Source organism: Pseudomassariella vexata (assembly GCF_002105095.1).
Source record: "Pseudomassariella vexata strain CBS 129021 chromosome Unknown BCR38scaffold_9, whole genome shotgun sequence".
Taxonomy (NCBI): Eukaryota; Fungi; Ascomycota; class Sordariomycetes; order Amphisphaeriales; family Pseudomassariaceae; genus Pseudomassariella; species Pseudomassariella vexata.
This window is the reverse complement of record NW_024467964.1, coordinates 1,151,983-1,166,954: the sequence shown is the minus strand read 5'-3', so window position 1 is coordinate 1,166,954 and position 14,972 is coordinate 1,151,983. Positions and strand designations below refer to the sequence as shown.

Here is a 14,972-nt window from a genome sequence, read left to right as displayed (position 1 = left end):
TGGTACAAGTCGGGGCTGCCCAGGTGGAGCTACCGTCTCGTCAATTGCAAGCGTGGCCTGTGCTCTCCGTCCAAATCATGGCGGGCTGGCTGTCCATTCGGAAAGACCAATCTCAGAAGCCAACTTTGGGACACCACCCCTAGCTATATCCCAGTTGTCCTGTCCCGAAAGCCATTGAATGCTTTTTTGCACAGCCAGGTCTCCCGGCTGATGCACGTCGTCCGAATCCAATTCTGGGATTCGGTTGCTGGTTCTCCCTGTCCGTTCTTGTTTGCGAAATAACTACACCAACACATTGCGGCGCATACCCTCTAGGCATTGATCATACCGTATCCACAGCTTCATCATGCCTGCGCCAGCAGTGCCAGAGTCAGTTACTGCTGCTGCCACGCCATCCTGCGATTGAAAGGGACTGACCAGAAAACTAGGATATCTGAGGATGTCCTCCATGAGTCCATTGACGCCCGTACTGAGTCTTTAATCGCCTTGCGCGAGCTTGGCCCACCCGACCTCGTCCACCTTCTCAAGCAGAACCTCAGAAATGCCGTCAGACAGAACGGCGTCTACCACCATGTCACAGGTGTTGACGCATCATCGTCGGCCAGCTTGGCCGCATATATAAACACCCTCACCTACAACAAAGAACATGGACAGGCAGCCACGCACAAGATCGTCGAAGGCCTTTACTGTTGCTACAATGCCTTCTCCCGACTGGATATGCGCGTTCATGTCACCATCCCCGGTACCGTGGAGAGTTACTGCGTTGACGAGCGAGGCGAGAAGCGCAAGGCTACCGACGAGTTGTGGTTGGAGACATACCTCTGCAGTGTGCTGCGGGCGTACTCTTACGCGGATGATGGGAGCGGAGACACCATCAGGAAGATAATGGGCGTTAGGCGCTTCAACCCTGTTACCAATACTGAAACTGAACATCGATTTCTCAGTTCTGCCGAACACCTGTTCTTCAGAGGCTGGCAATTGGGATCTGACTCGGTTGTCCAGGTACCGAATAATGTTTCCAATCACTTGACTACGGGCCTTCTTAAGTACTTCCACACTACGGGACGGTTCGCATCCGCCATCAACCTATTTGAGAAGTTACGATCGCAAAATGTCGAGGTTTCTTCGCTTCTTGCCAAGGTTTTGTTCCTGGGAAATGAGGAGGTTCAGGGCGTTAGGGTGCTCTACCAAGCCTTGAAGGAAACGCCCATGGATTATGTCATGCTCGATACCCAGGCCGAGTTCCTCTTGAAAAAGGCCCAGGCAAGTTCGACCGCGCAACAAAAGGAGGAAAGACTGAAGATGGCTTTGGGTTGCGCAGACCGCAGCACCATTGCTGCTCCTAGCGAGTTCGGTACATGGGCAAGACTTGCTCAGATCTATGTCACCATGGAGGACTGGGAAAATGCGCTGACTATTTTGAACTCGTGCCCGATGTTCACCTACCAAGACAAGGACGCACCGATCATGCCTGAGCCCAAGGACGTGTACCTCCCTACGCTACCGGAGACCCGCTTGGATGAGATCGACAGCGAACCTGAGTCGAGGTTTTCTGAGCAGGTAGACCCCAGTCTACTCAACCTTAGGGCGGCTGGGTATCGGGGTACTTTCAAACAGGCATACGCCATTCTTACGGAGATGACGGCCAAGATTGGTTGGGACCAGCTGCTCAAGATTCGAAGCAATGTATTCGTGATGGAGGACGAATACCGAACCGAAAAACAGGACAGTGCGACTCTGGCACCTCCGGCGAAGCGCAACCCTAGTATAGATGGGCTTCGTGGCACACCTGAACCCCCAACAAATGGAGATCAATCAGACATCGAAGAGGATGGCGACGAAAACGCGTCAGAGAAAGACCACGCCGACTCGACAGCACCAACATTGACAAATGGCAACAACGGGGTAAGCGGGGTAGAGAAGCCGGAGCACGCCATCGATCCAGGCGAGGTTAAGGCCGATGCCATCAAGTCGGATCCGGAAAACGTAAGAAGACAAAGTGGTCCTCTCTCGTCGCACCCCGTAGCTAATGAGCCTACCCAGAGTTCAACAACAGACGAACACCTCTCGCGTCTGAACAACAAGCGCCTGTGCGAACGTTGGCTCGATAGTCTCTTCATGGTTCTCTACGAGGACCTGCGCGTCTACACGATCTGGCGGACGCAGATGGCCCAGTACCGAGCCCAATCGATGCAGTATAAGAAATCCGCGGAAGAGTGGGAGATCCTCGGCTCGCTCGCTGAACGCCTCCAACACCTTGACGAGGCCGTCGAGGCCTATCGTGCTTGTCTCGCCTTGCGCTTTTCACCAAAGGCCTTATCTGGCGTCCTGCGTGTATTCGAGAAGCAGAAGAACACCAGGGAGACGGTCGCCAGCGTTATTCGTTTGGTCACATGGCAATACAGATGGTACTCGGAGTTCTCTCCCGAGCTTCTGTACACCATCCGTACCCTGATTGAGGATGAGGGTGCTGTCAAGGTCAGGAGCATTATCCAGGCGACGAGCTTGCCCCAGAACGTGCTGGACCTGACGCACCACTATGCTGCACTGTGTCACACATTCAGAAGCAGTGGCACAGATGGCTAAGTAGTGCAAGCCTGGCAGGCTGGCAGGCAGACGTGGCGTCGGGAGTTGAGCAAGCGACATACGAAAAAAGGGGTCGAGGCGGTGATCCGTCATGATATCCTGTACTTATTACTTGCGGCATGAAGCATTTGGGGATCATAGAGACAAATTCTTTTCTTAGCTGTACTCCCCTGCTTTGACTAATGATACCGCACCAGTGGTCACTTTGCTTGAAGCATTCATGAAGGGGAGTGACGGTCACCATGCGCGACCATCTAGCTAGGAATAACTTCATCCGCTACTCAGGCAAGGGATGGTGCAATAGAAATTATTATGGTTTCCCAGTTTGAGATCGCTGGCTGGACGCGCTGGATTGACAGTGGTATCTGACACGCAGGTCAGATCTACAACCACGTCTGACTTGCATAAGGTGGGGTTGAATTCTGCGCCAACTTGGACTACCACAGCCGCCTTGTGGCACACTGCATGTACGATCAATTCGTGTTCAATACACTGTGTGTGTCAAGCCGATTGCATACGATATGGTGTTTTTGTATTGAGGTGATGGCGTCAGCCGTAAGATTGCCTCCCACATTGGTCATCAGTTCCCCGGGAAAGTATAGACGAACGACCGGCCCCTCGCAATCAGATTTCACGCCGTGCATTTCCAGTGTGGGAGTTCCCCATCTCAGTTTGAGAAACCAGAAGGCCATTCTGCGTCGTATAACGGCTCGTTTCAATCATGGAGAAGCTGGACCATATCCTTCAATCGCACGTCGTCGCGCCGGACGAAACGGAAGTGAAGAACAAGCTTCTAGCAGCCGGTCTGATATTGGTAGACAGGAATGGTCAGTTGCGTCACACGGCTTTTGTGATCAAAGTCCACTAATGCAAATCAGGCATTCTCTACTCCAATGCTGAGGGGAGGCTGGGCTTCGACGCAAACTCGCCAGCCTACACAACTGATTCCATGAGCTGGATCGCCTCGATGACGAAGCTCATCACTGCTACGTGTGTGCTACAGCTTGTCGAACGGGGACTGGTAGGTATAGACGAGGATGTGCGTCCCAAGGTGCCACAGCTAGCAGCGATGCAAATCTTGAGGGGGTTCGACGACCATGACCAGCCGATACTGGAAGACAACACGAAGCCTATCACTGTGCGGTATGTACATTTCCTTCTCGTCTACAAGCTTGACACTCATACAAGCCGCAGCCATCTTCTTTCCCACACGCTCGGCCTTGGCTACGACTTGGCCGACCCCGACTTAAACAAATGGTCCGCCTCCGTCGGCCGAACAGACAACAACCTCCACTGGACTCTAGCTGGCTTCATGACGCCTCTCAAGTTCGCGCCGGGCGAGGGTTGGTACTACGGTGCCGCCTACGACTGGGCCGGTCACCTCCTCACTATCATCACGGGGCAGCCGCTCTCGGTCTACATGCAGAAGCACATATTTGACGCTCTGGGCATGGATTCCACGACCTTTTGGCCGAAGCAGATCCTTGGCTCGGGAGACAGGATGCTCCAGTTTGCGTTTAGGGATGATAGTCAGGATGGCGACCCGAAGGTGCTTGAGCCCGGCCCCACACCGTTGCCAGAGGAGCACGAGATGGAGTCTGGCGGTGCGGGATTATTCTCTACACCGGGCGATTATGCTAAGTTTCTTCATGCCACACTGACGCATAAACTCCTTAGCAAAGAGACGACGAATTTGTTGTTCGAGCCGCAGCTTAATGAGACGCAGCGGGGTATGCTGGCCGCCATTGCTGATTGGGCACATGAAGCGTTCACACCTGAGTTTCCCCTTGGGGTGAAGCTCGATCACGGATTGGGCGGGGTGATTAATGTTGAGGATGTGGAAGGGAAGAGGCGAAGGGGCAGTATGATGTGGAGTGGCATGTCGAATGGGCGGTGGTGGATTGATCGGGAGACAGGGGTGGCTGCTGCCATTTTTACTTGTGTTTTACCACATGGAAATAAGGTCTTGACGGAGATATGGGATGAAGTTGAGAGGTTTGTCTATGGGGAGTTGATGAGAAAGTGAGAAAGGGCTAGGGGGTGAACACACCTGTGTGGGCTGGGTTGAAGTTGCAGGGGTAAATAAGATACGGGGATGAGTGGTTGCCCCAATTTTTGGTGCGCAGTCACCAAAGCGTTCTAGCATTCTCATCATTGCCATCATTGTTCCAGAGAAGAAGTGGTTCGTACTCCTTGAACTCCCAATTGAGCACAAAACCGTTATCAGATTTCGAGACCAGCCCTGCACTGGTTGGCCAAAGCTTGAAAGAACCCTTGTAAGGGTGGTTCGATGTCGTCATGTTCAAGAACTAGTACCCGACCTGCATTATCTGATGGTCGCATCATACAAGGAGATGCATCTCATATCGGATGTTGTTCTAAACCTCCGACCCGATTCTCGCAGCTTCATAGACACCTGCGATGAGCGGGAGCTCCAATGCCGATGTTCTGCTAGTAAGCAATTCACCACCCGTTTCCCTCCCGTAACTCGATCTCAATCAACCAGCTACGGTGAACATGTCGGCTTAGAATCTCGGCACAGTTTCTCTTCATGTCAACCTACCTAGCAAATGCCCAACTAACACCCATCCCAGGCCGGCGCAGCAGCAGCATTCACAGTAGACCTCCTCGTCTACCCCCTCGACACACTCAAAACTCGGCAGCAAAGCCGAGACTTCCTCAAGACCTTCGCCAACCCAGCCTCCAAAACCAAGGTCCCCTCACGTGAGCTCTTCCGCGGCCTGTACCAGGGCATCGGCATCGTCGTTGTCGCCACCCTCCCGGCGGCAGGTACCTTCTTCACCACCTACGAAGCGGCCAAGGGCTTCTTTGGCCGCCATGGCGCCGCCGTAGGCCTGCCGCAGCCCATCGTGCACTCGGCCGCCTCCGCCGTCGCCGAGTGCGCTAGCTGCTTCGTGCTCACCCCTGCAGAGGTCATCAAGCAGAATGCGCAGATGTTTACGCGGAAGGTGGGGGGTGATCAGAGCTCGACGTCGATGAGGGCGCTGCGCCAACTGGGCGGACCTGGGGCAGGGAGGAAACTGCTTTCGGGGTACACAGCTATGGTTGCGCGCAATCTGCCGTTTACGGCGATTCAGTTCCCTATCTTTGAGTATACGCGGAAGCGGGTATGGGGCCGGAGGGGTAAGGCCGGTATTGGTTACGGCACGGGCGAGAACCAAAACTTGCTCGAGACGGGAATCATCACGGGGACGAGCGCTGGGATGGCGGGGAGTTTTGCGGCCGTCGTTACTACGCCTATGGACGTCGTTAAGACAAGGATGATGCTTATGGCTGGCGATGAGCAGGGTTTCCGGCAGGGCGCACATGATCGGACGGCAGCGGGCAATAAGCATTGGAGTCGTGGACGCAGTGGGTTGGACGTGACGAAGCAAGTCATCAAGGAGAGGGGCGTGCCGGGCTTGTTTCGGGGATCCTTGTTAAGAGCTGTGTGGACTGCAATCGGAAGTGGACTGTACTTGGGCATGTATGAAGTGAGCAAGGTATGGCTCGCTAGGGGTAAAAGCGTTGAGAGGGGGGGTTTCCCGTGATGGTGACATTCCATTTGGTTTACAAAGCTCTTGATATAGAACTAGACATAAGGGAGTACAACTCTGATCTTACGAGGCAAATAGCGTATGCTGTGGCGAATGCAGGGGCGTGTCGTGTATTTAATTTCCGAGAGGGAAAAGTCTGTGAAGCCATTCGTCAGAGTAACGGGTCATGAATTGCAGAATCATGGCTATCAGCCTATCAAAAGACTTCATCGTTGCCGAGCTCGAAAGCTTGTAATGCTTAGCTATTCCTCATCACTACATGGTCGGTTAGACTTAATATATACCAAACGGTTTAAACCAGATACCACAACCCAAAGTGGTGCCCTTAGGTCGCTTCCAGTACCGATTGAAGACACTAGCGCGCTGTTACTTAGTCAGACTCTACCTGAACTAAAAATGATCTTCTCCACTAATTTCTAGTACAGCATCTTAATGGAATACCCCAACTCGGAGTTCCAAATATAGGACATCTCAAAGCGTTCCCGGCTTATTAAACTTGAATTGTAAACCCGCAGGAAGCATTATGCATTCGACACTTCGAATCTTTCCAAGCCCTATGCTAACATTATTTCCTATCTCATCCGAAGTTCATACGCCCGGGCTTACTCGTATCTTTTCCTGTCATTCACTAATAAAGCACTTTAACGTCACCAAACCCTCGTAGATTCCCTTGACATAGGAATATTCACGTCCAGGAGTATGACAGCATCCAAACCCCAATGGCTATCTACATCTCCAGGCATCTTCACACATCTTGACTTATAATTCCTTATCCGACCGGCAAGCATAGCAAGCCCACGATGAAGTTACAACTCAAGAGAACAAAGAGAGAGAGAGAGAGAGAGAGACAGAAAGTAGACTACTTGATGGAGAACTCCATGTCGTTTTCCGCAGTCACACTAAAATACGGCCAAGTAGTTTGGTCAGTACGCTTAGCCACCAGTAAGACCTCGTACGGCATTGGGCATCAGAAGTGTAAATCTTGGAAATACAGGCCTGGTTCCGGTACCTTGGTTTGCTACACCTAGCTTCTAACCCTTTCCTTTACACAGTAGTGTAGTGTAAGCCTCTATTGTAGTTTCTCTTCCAGTCTCAAGTGATTATCTCAATATTATTTCCTGTAGGGGCGTTATATCTTCAGCATGGAGATTTGATCTCAAACTGCTTGGTTTCAATACCCCTACCGGCGAAGGCATCCGAATTTAGTCAATCGGGTATCAACTGCTGGTGCCAATCTAGTTGTTGCGGCTAGCGAAGACGAAAGAGTTTTTGGTTAGGATATCCGAGAGCTTAGTCTCATGCACCATAGCTTCATCGAATTACAGCTTTCGGCCTGCCCAGCTAACGTAAGTGATATTTGCCACCCTCTTACAGTAGTGCGGTAGACTATAACTAGGCCAAACACATGAATGCATGGGGTCCACCAGTCCCGTCTAATGAAATCGCATGATCGAGATCAGTGGGCGCTATGGCGCTATTTCCGGGTTATGCTGCCTCAGCTACCAACTCTAGAGTTCCCCGAATATCTTACAATGTTACTGGGATGATGCCTAGTTCTCCCCGTCTAACCCTTGGATGGTACGAGGGCGGGGGCCCAAGCCAGCGGCGATAGGCGCGGATATGCGCCTAGCTCGAAAACATGTTGCGTCATGGGACGATTATGCCTCGTTTCCGTTTTGTCAAGCTCGGGACTAGTGTCCCGGGGAAAGGGACATGCACTCACTTGGCTCGGCTGGGCCGCCTCCCCCGTTTTTGGCACAAGCTCCTTTGATATGAAGCCGGTGATTCGGTCCCGTCGGTGGGTGGAGCGGTCGATACCATGTCTTAAACTGGGGACTGTTGGCTTGCTGCGGTATCGTGGGGCCGCCGTTGTCTAAATTCCGACCTGATTTCATATACTTGTGGCGTTCATATCTGCTCTCAAATGATTTCTGCCAATCAGCGATGGTTACGAGAAGGGTGTTACTGGATTCGGGTGATAGGCCGTAACCCTAGAACGAAATGGCTACAGTTCGAGGTCGAAAGTGGAGATCGCACCTTGGGTGGCACTTGGGTGGAACGAGGTTTCGCAGGGGCACATCTGTGGAACTGGGGTTCGAACTGGGGGTGGTGTTCCCACATTCCTTGTTGAGCGATGTGTCAGGTGTTACATGGACTGATAGGTCTAGGAATACATGGGGAAGTTGGGGAAAGTTGGAGAAGCTGTCGCCAACATAAAATCATGTAAAATCATGTTGTCCACGCTGGTGCAAAAGAGGAGGGCGGTTCATAAGGTTTTGGGCCTTGGCGGAAGCTTGATGTTTTGATCGATACGTTGCAGAAATCCCCTTGTAACCCCAGACATTGGATCACATCACGCACAATGGTCGTCCAGAATGCCGACGAGAAGATGCCGCAGGGGCTGCTCACCGAACACCATTACCCCGTCGTCGCTGAAGGATCGGGTGTAACTGCCAGCAAGGAAGGTGCACGTGCGAAGAAAGTTCATAATGTGAGTTGTCTTCCGGGCCTCATGGTTTGTTCAACAGGACTAACCGATTTTGACTCTAGGCGGAACTGTTCGCTGCTGTTCAGGAGACGCGCATCAAGAAATGGAGTAAAACGTCGATCCAGCTCTACTGTGAATGACCATCTTAAAATCTTGATCTCAAGATAAAAAAGCATACCAATGACGGGATATAGTCTCCATCTTCATCGCCTTTTGCTGCGCCTGTGCCAACGGGTACGATGGTGTGTAATGGAACACTTCCTGGGTTGATTATCTACGCACTACTAACAAGGCATTCACAGGGTCGCTAATGACGGCGATAATCGCTATGCCTCACTTCCAGAATACTTTCCACACTGGTACAACCGGCACCCAAGTCTCTCTCATCTTCTCGCTCTACACCGTGTGAGTCAACTGCCTTCATGGCGATTTCATTGCTCAGAGCTGATCTTCTCATCACACAGGGGCTCCATGGTTGGCGCACCGTTCGCCGCCATTCTCTCCGACAGACTGGGTAGGAAAAAGGGTATGTTCATCGGCGGATTAGTTATCATCGTCGGCATGATCCTGGTGTCGACTGCGTCAACGGTCCCCCAATTCGTCGTCGGCCGTTTTGTCCTCGGTTGCGGAATATCCGTCATGACCGTCGCCGCCCCGGCCTACTCCGTTGAGATTGCTCCTCCCCATTGGCGTGGACGATGCACTGGTTTCTATAATTGCGGCTGGTTCGGTGGCTCCATTCCGGCAGCGGCTATTACTTACGGAACTAACTTTATTGACAACAACTACTCGTGGAGAATCCCCCTTATCGGACAAGCATTCACTTGTATCATAGTCATGATCTCCGTGTTCTTTATCCCGGAGTCTCCCCGTTTTCTCATCGCCAACGGTCGGGAACAGGAGGCCGTAGACTTCCTCGTCAAGTACCACGGCAATGGAGATCCGGCGTCCCGACTGGTGCTGCTCGAAATTGAGGAAATGAGGGATAATATTCAACAAGACGGTATTGACAAGACCAACTTTGACTGTAAGTGCAGTATCATATTCACACCACGAGCTAGTCGCTAACTAATTCCAGACCGACCCCTTTTCCTCACCCACAACGGCCGGTGGAGAATGGGCCAAGTTCTCATGATTTCCATCTTTGGCCAGTTCTCCGGCAACGGGCTCGGCTACTTCAACACTGTCATCTTCAATAACCTGGGCGTAACTAGTGTCAGCCAGCAGCTGGCCTACAATCTACTCAACTCGGTTATTTCTGCCATTGGCGCTCTAATCGCCGTTGCTCTCACCGACAGAATGCTGCGACGAATGGTGCTTGTTTGGGGAACGTTGGGTGAGCATCTCTCCCCATGGTTATCGAACTTGTCATGGCATTTGCTGACGTGTTGTTCTTACTCCTGAATAGCCTGCATCGCCGCACTCGCGACCAACTCGGGTCTCTCTGCCGTCATTAGAAATCAGGGCGACAATATCGATCTTTCGTACGGAAAAGGGGCTTTGGCTTCGTATTTCCTCTTCAACGTCATCTTCTCCTTTACCTACACGCCGCTGCAGGGTGTCATTCCGACCGAAGCGCTCGAGACGACTATGCGTGCCAAAGGTCTGGCCGCGTCGGGCATCATTGTCAGCGCTATGGGATTCATCAATCAATTCGCGGGTCCCATTGCACTCCAGAACATCCAGAACCAGTACATCTACGTGTTCGTCGGATGGGACTGTGTCGAGGCTCTCATGTGGTATCTATTTGGGTATGTTCGCTTCGTGCCTAGTGACTTAGACCGCGTATTAGTGGGTAGTATCACCAATGCTGACATGTGGACTTTTCAGCGTCGAGTCTCAGGGACGTACTCTTGAACAGCTTGAATGGGTTTACAGCCAACCTAACCCCGTCAAAGCTTCCCTCAAGGTCGACAAGGTCGTCATACAGGCTGATGGTAAGGTCACGGAGAAGATTATCGGTGTTGCCAACGTCTAGAGTTTGGATCATGGGTGTCGACGTATTGAGCATTCAGAACATCGATAGAATTGAGGGATTTCATATGTAGAAAGCGTCGTTGAGTGATCTAGCGCTTGTAATGAAAGGGGGCTAGTTGAGGCATGATGATTTATAAGATACCTATTTGAAGATGTAAATTAAACGTAATTTAGTACCACTTCAAAGATGAACAGAGCAGGTATTATAGTCTTGGTCGATACTCTTTGCTCATCATCCACCCATACATAGTCTGATCATAACGCACCACTAATCTTGAAGCCACCAGGTATTATAGTCTTGGTCGATACTCTTTGCTCATCATCCACCCATACATAGTCTGATCATAACGCACCACTAATCTTGAAGCCACCAGGTGCCCGAGTCTGTAAGGTGGCCTCCTGATCATGCTTGGCAACGGCAACCCTGATCCTCTCAAATTTATCCTCACTATTTTCACGAAAGAGGCTCTGGGATTTGTCGACGTAATTCGAGCACGTCTACTTCTTCAAACTCCCGACACTATCTGCATGCACCTTGAAGTCAATGGTGACGTTCTCATCCATGTGGTCGAGGACAGTGACATTGCCGCCATCTTTGCCACGTATATAGTAGACATGGCCTTGAAGAGTTGAAGTTTCGTGAAATTGCCCATTTTGCTTGAGTTCTTTAGCTTGGTGACGCTCTCATCATGGAGATAAACTGCCTTTTGCAGAATCGTGGGATTGTTCTGGACTATGCAAGTAAACCAGAACTTGCTGCTGTTGTCAATGCATGTATCAGGGGCCAAGACGCTGAGACTTCCTAATATCCATCCATAAGATTGGATGCAGTTTCTCTGAAAGTCTATCAGCATCGTCTTGCTGAGGCTGCCAGAGATTGTGGGTATTGTCATTGTCTCCTCCAGCTCGGGCGGTTTCCCGATGCTCCTCGTGTTGGCCATGATGCGGGTGATAACGGTACCATCTATTGAGGATTCGTAGTGCCATAGCAACACGTTCAAACTGTCCGGACGGTTCTCCGTCTTTTCTTTGAAGTTTTTGGTTGCCTTGAACTTTGCTGGGCCAGTGGATGGGTCACTGATCAGCATATACATCCACCGACGGGCACCTGATCCAACCGATGCATTATTGTTCTTCGCATCGTATTTCGTCGAACCCATGACCCCAAGATCGACTAGGGCGACATAATTTTCAAGGGCAATTAAAACCTCTCAAACTTTCTTCCATCTGAAGGTTGTAGATCTATCGATGGGAGAAGAAGACATGATCATTCCCGTTCACATACTGCGGCTGTGATGGATTTCTCTGACGTCTTAGTGAAAGCAAGTCTTGATGGGAGCTTCTGGCGGGCGATTTGAGTGTAGTCGCTCCTAGATTGCGGTGGGGAGGTGTGTCCCCAAGTTCCAGGCATATTGGGGGACTTTTGAGGTCACGCCGAATATGGGCTATCCCAAAGACACTTCGCACTGAAAATTCGATTGGAGGGGGCCGATAGGAGAGTTCACACAAACTGCAACCACCATGATGTATTCCTAAACAAAGCACATACATATGCGGCTACTGGGATGCTTCCCCGATGTATATAACATCTATATTAGGGTAGAACGTGAGTAATACGCAGAACAGCTTTGGAATCTCATATGATGTGATATGTACTTTGTAGGCTGTGCCCGTAGTGCGGACAATAGTATCATCGGACTAGGAGGATTGCCATGTGGTTGTGTTATCCAAATTTGGCCTTATAGAACTGGAATAATTTACCAGCATTATATCATCGTCGATCTTGAGCCATGTTGATTCGTTGTCCGATTGATCGATCGAAAACATGTGGTTGGTTGTGTCCCTCTTCCCGTCTGGGGTTGATTTCCATAAACGGTGACAAAGGAGTCCAAGAATGCTAGCTTAATTCACCTAGAGCGTGGTGGATCCACTCCTATATATATCTGAAAGAAGGTGATACAAACAGCCTGTGTCTATTCATGAGTATTGAGCTAGTTGACTTTCACAACCCGTCTTGCAAGCCCCCATTTGGCCCTCACATTCATGAAATGGCTCAAGTGTACCATTTCTATAACAAATAGCAAGATCATGGCTCACAAGCCATTTGCAATTGTGGTAACAATGATTTTTAGACTCGCGTTCTTGAGATATCGACAAACAACAGATTTGGCCTCATGAAACAACATGGTTAGATAGACAATGAACAGACATATCCGCTCGGGCAGCATTCTGCATAATTTTGGTTGAGCTTATCCGTGGTTAATACTGGTAATGTGTTTCCAGAGAGGACGCCTGCAATTATTGCTTCGAGACGTGTTTCTAGATTCCTTGGACAAAGCCGCGAAACAATTTTGGTCCGCATATAGCCTTGAATTGCAAGCCCCTCTTGGTCCAACCTTGCAACTCGAACAGCAATGAGGGCAAATATACCCGTAAGTAAATGCTGCTCAATGCTTCTGATTCCTTTGTTCTCGATTCTCGGCTTGGTCCCAACAACCGTGTATCGGCTCCAAGTCTGCCTCCCAACAACTAAGTGGATAGTTTACGTATCCGGCTTAAAAAAGAAACATGGTTGGGACACAAGCACTTTACTCTACTGTCGACGTTTCCGGAAGAGTAAAACATCAACACTGGGTGAACAATGACGTGTTTTCCAACATATACCCCCGATGTGCTTCCCTCGGTATTCTGTGTTCACATGCCCTCACTCCCTTTTCCATACATTCATGGCGTCGTTTACTAGAAACATGACTGATAATCCCCGCAAGTATGAGTTCTCATACATACCTGGATTCTTCACAGACTACATGGAATTAGGCAAGAGAGACCCGAACAAAAGGGTCTTGACCCAACCCAGGCTCGGCATCCTGCCGCAATCTTATGATACGGGTTCATCCGGCGATGAGATCCTCTCTCAATGGAAGCAGTTGGAGCGCCACCTAGAGTATCTCAACCAGAAGAACTCCGGTGGTGAGTCTTACAAGGTGCTGTATGTGATCCGCCATGGATACAGCGTACACAACCTCGTCAGGAGCAAAGTTGGCAAATACGAATGGAACGTAAGCAGAAAAGCAGCGCTATTTTCTCGACGTGAATCTCTTCTAAGTGATTACTAACCGTTTTTATAGTCTAATTTGGCACTAAAAGAAGGTGGGTCGGTAGAAGGCTTGGGCAGCCTGAGCTGGGTCGACGCAGAGCTAATGAAGGACGGCGAAGCCGTTGCCCAAACGCTCGGCGAAACTTGGGCCAACTGGGTAAAGAATGACGGAATTCCACTGCCGAGCAAGCTGTATACCAGCCCGCTCCGTCGCTGTCTGGATACGACCAAGCTCGTGTACTCTGCAGTGCTAGAAGGAAACGGGAAAACATTCCAACCCATCATCAAGGAAAGCCTCCGAGAAAGGCTAACGCAGCACACCTGCGATAAAAGACACACTCGGACATGGATCGAAAATAATTATGCCAAGCACGGGTATCAGATTGAGGTAGGTTTTGAGGAAGAGAATACCCTCTGGGACGCAGCGGTGTCCAAGGAGATGGACAACCCGGACCTCCATGTTGCGCGGACAAGAAAATTGCTCGAAGAACTATGGGACAGCAGCGAGGGGGACCTCTTCATCTCGCTCACGACCCATTCCTACACCCTCGATACGCTCTTCGAAGTCGTTGGGATGGGTCGTGACGCCTTCCGTCTGGGGGAAGGGGCCATGATCGCGGTCTTGGTGAAACGGGCTCCGGCAGTGGAGAAGAAAGGGAAGGAATCGGGACCGAAATAAATCACGTTCCTGCACTGATTGTGGTTCATCTTGGAGTAGTGGAAACAGTTAAAAGTTCATCGCGGATGTGCTGAGGTTGGTCCTTCTCCTCGGCCGGGCTGATATTCGGGTCCTCGTGAGGGAAATATTTGCGGTGGGTGGCTGAATGGTGGGTTGGATAGGATAAGCAGAAGATGTAGTAGGTAAATTGACATGTTTTCAGGCACTGTCATGGGCTGGGGTTGGCATCCTTGCGGTGGACTCGAGTTGCAGATCCAGGTAGGCGATACACGGAGTCAAAAGCTTAGTAGATCATGAATCACATGATTTCCGGATAGTTGGATTCAAGTAGCTTGCAGAAAAATAAATCTAGATTATGCTCCACAGTGAGGGTTGTTATTGATATTCGGAGATGTGTTGAGTGCATCAGTCTTTAGCAAAACTCATTATAATTCTGACCTAGCAGGCTAAATTCTCGCTAGATAGGGGTATCGTACTCATCACCTTCCTTCATGCATGATTCGTTAACTCAGATATCCAATTCACAGCTCCCCGCCTAACCAAGTCGTCTACTACTGGTGCGAGACTGGCTGAAGCCCGTTCTCCTGC

General features: G+C 50.6%; 6 protein-coding genes across 6 annotated transcripts; 5 read left to right on the top strand and 1 right to left on the bottom strand.

Annotated features, from left to right (window-relative positions):
• The first annotated feature begins 245 nt into the window (after positions 1-245).
• Positions 246-2,947, top strand: BCR38DRAFT_239049 (bud site selection protein). Its single transcript, XM_040854376.1, has 2 exons — positions 246-369; positions 429-2,947. The coding sequence occupies exons 1-2, from the start codon at positions 347-349 to the stop codon at positions 2,584-2,586; spliced, it is 2,181 nt and encodes a 726-aa protein (XP_040714228.1). The 5' UTR covers positions 246-346; the 3' UTR covers positions 2,587-2,947.
• Positions 2,948-4,810, top strand: BCR38DRAFT_239056 (beta-lactamase/transpeptidase-like protein). The gene is made up of 3 exons (XM_040854377.1): positions 2,948-3,413; positions 3,465-3,729; positions 3,781-4,810. Exons 1-3 carry the CDS (start codon positions 3,308-3,310, stop codon positions 4,610-4,612), a joined length of 1,203 nt encoding a protein of 400 aa, XP_040714227.1. The 5' UTR covers positions 2,948-3,307; the 3' UTR covers positions 4,613-4,810.
• A 125-nt stretch (positions 4,811-4,935) lies between these two features.
• BCR38DRAFT_438351 (mitochondrial carrier domain-containing protein) lies at positions 4,936-6,363 on the top strand. The gene is made up of 2 exons (XM_040860581.1): positions 4,936-5,040; positions 5,181-6,363. Exons 1-2 carry the CDS (start codon positions 5,008-5,010, stop codon positions 6,135-6,137), a joined length of 990 nt encoding a protein of 329 aa, XP_040714226.1. The 5' UTR covers positions 4,936-5,007; the 3' UTR covers positions 6,138-6,363.
• Positions 6,364-8,373: 2,010 nt separating this feature from the next.
• Positions 8,374-10,874, top strand: BCR38DRAFT_467045 (lactose permease). Its single transcript, XM_040862735.1, has 8 exons — positions 8,374-8,634; positions 8,694-8,763; positions 8,826-8,873; positions 8,934-9,036; positions 9,096-9,658; positions 9,710-9,967; positions 10,040-10,382; positions 10,462-10,874. Exons 1-8 carry the CDS (start codon positions 8,506-8,508, stop codon positions 10,607-10,609), a joined length of 1,662 nt encoding a protein of 553 aa, XP_040714225.1. The 5' UTR covers positions 8,374-8,505; the 3' UTR covers positions 10,610-10,874.
• Positions 10,875-11,114: 240 nt separating this feature from the next.
• Positions 11,115-12,019, bottom strand: BCR38DRAFT_410808 (uncharacterized protein; the record flags this gene model as incomplete). The annotated part of the gene is made up of 2 exons (XM_040858510.1): positions 11,115-11,816; positions 11,894-12,019. 2 exons carry the CDS (start codon positions 12,017-12,019, stop codon positions 11,115-11,117), a joined length of 828 nt encoding a protein of 275 aa, XP_040714224.1.
• A 1,336-nt stretch (positions 12,020-13,355) lies between these two features.
• BCR38DRAFT_517909 (histidine phosphatase superfamily) lies at positions 13,356-14,384 on the top strand (the record flags this gene model as incomplete). Its single annotated transcript, XM_040865125.1, has 2 exons — positions 13,356-13,667; positions 13,737-14,384. 2 exons carry the CDS (start codon positions 13,356-13,358, stop codon positions 14,382-14,384), a joined length of 960 nt encoding a protein of 319 aa, XP_040714223.1.
• Between the last annotated feature and the right edge of the window lie 588 nt (positions 14,385-14,972).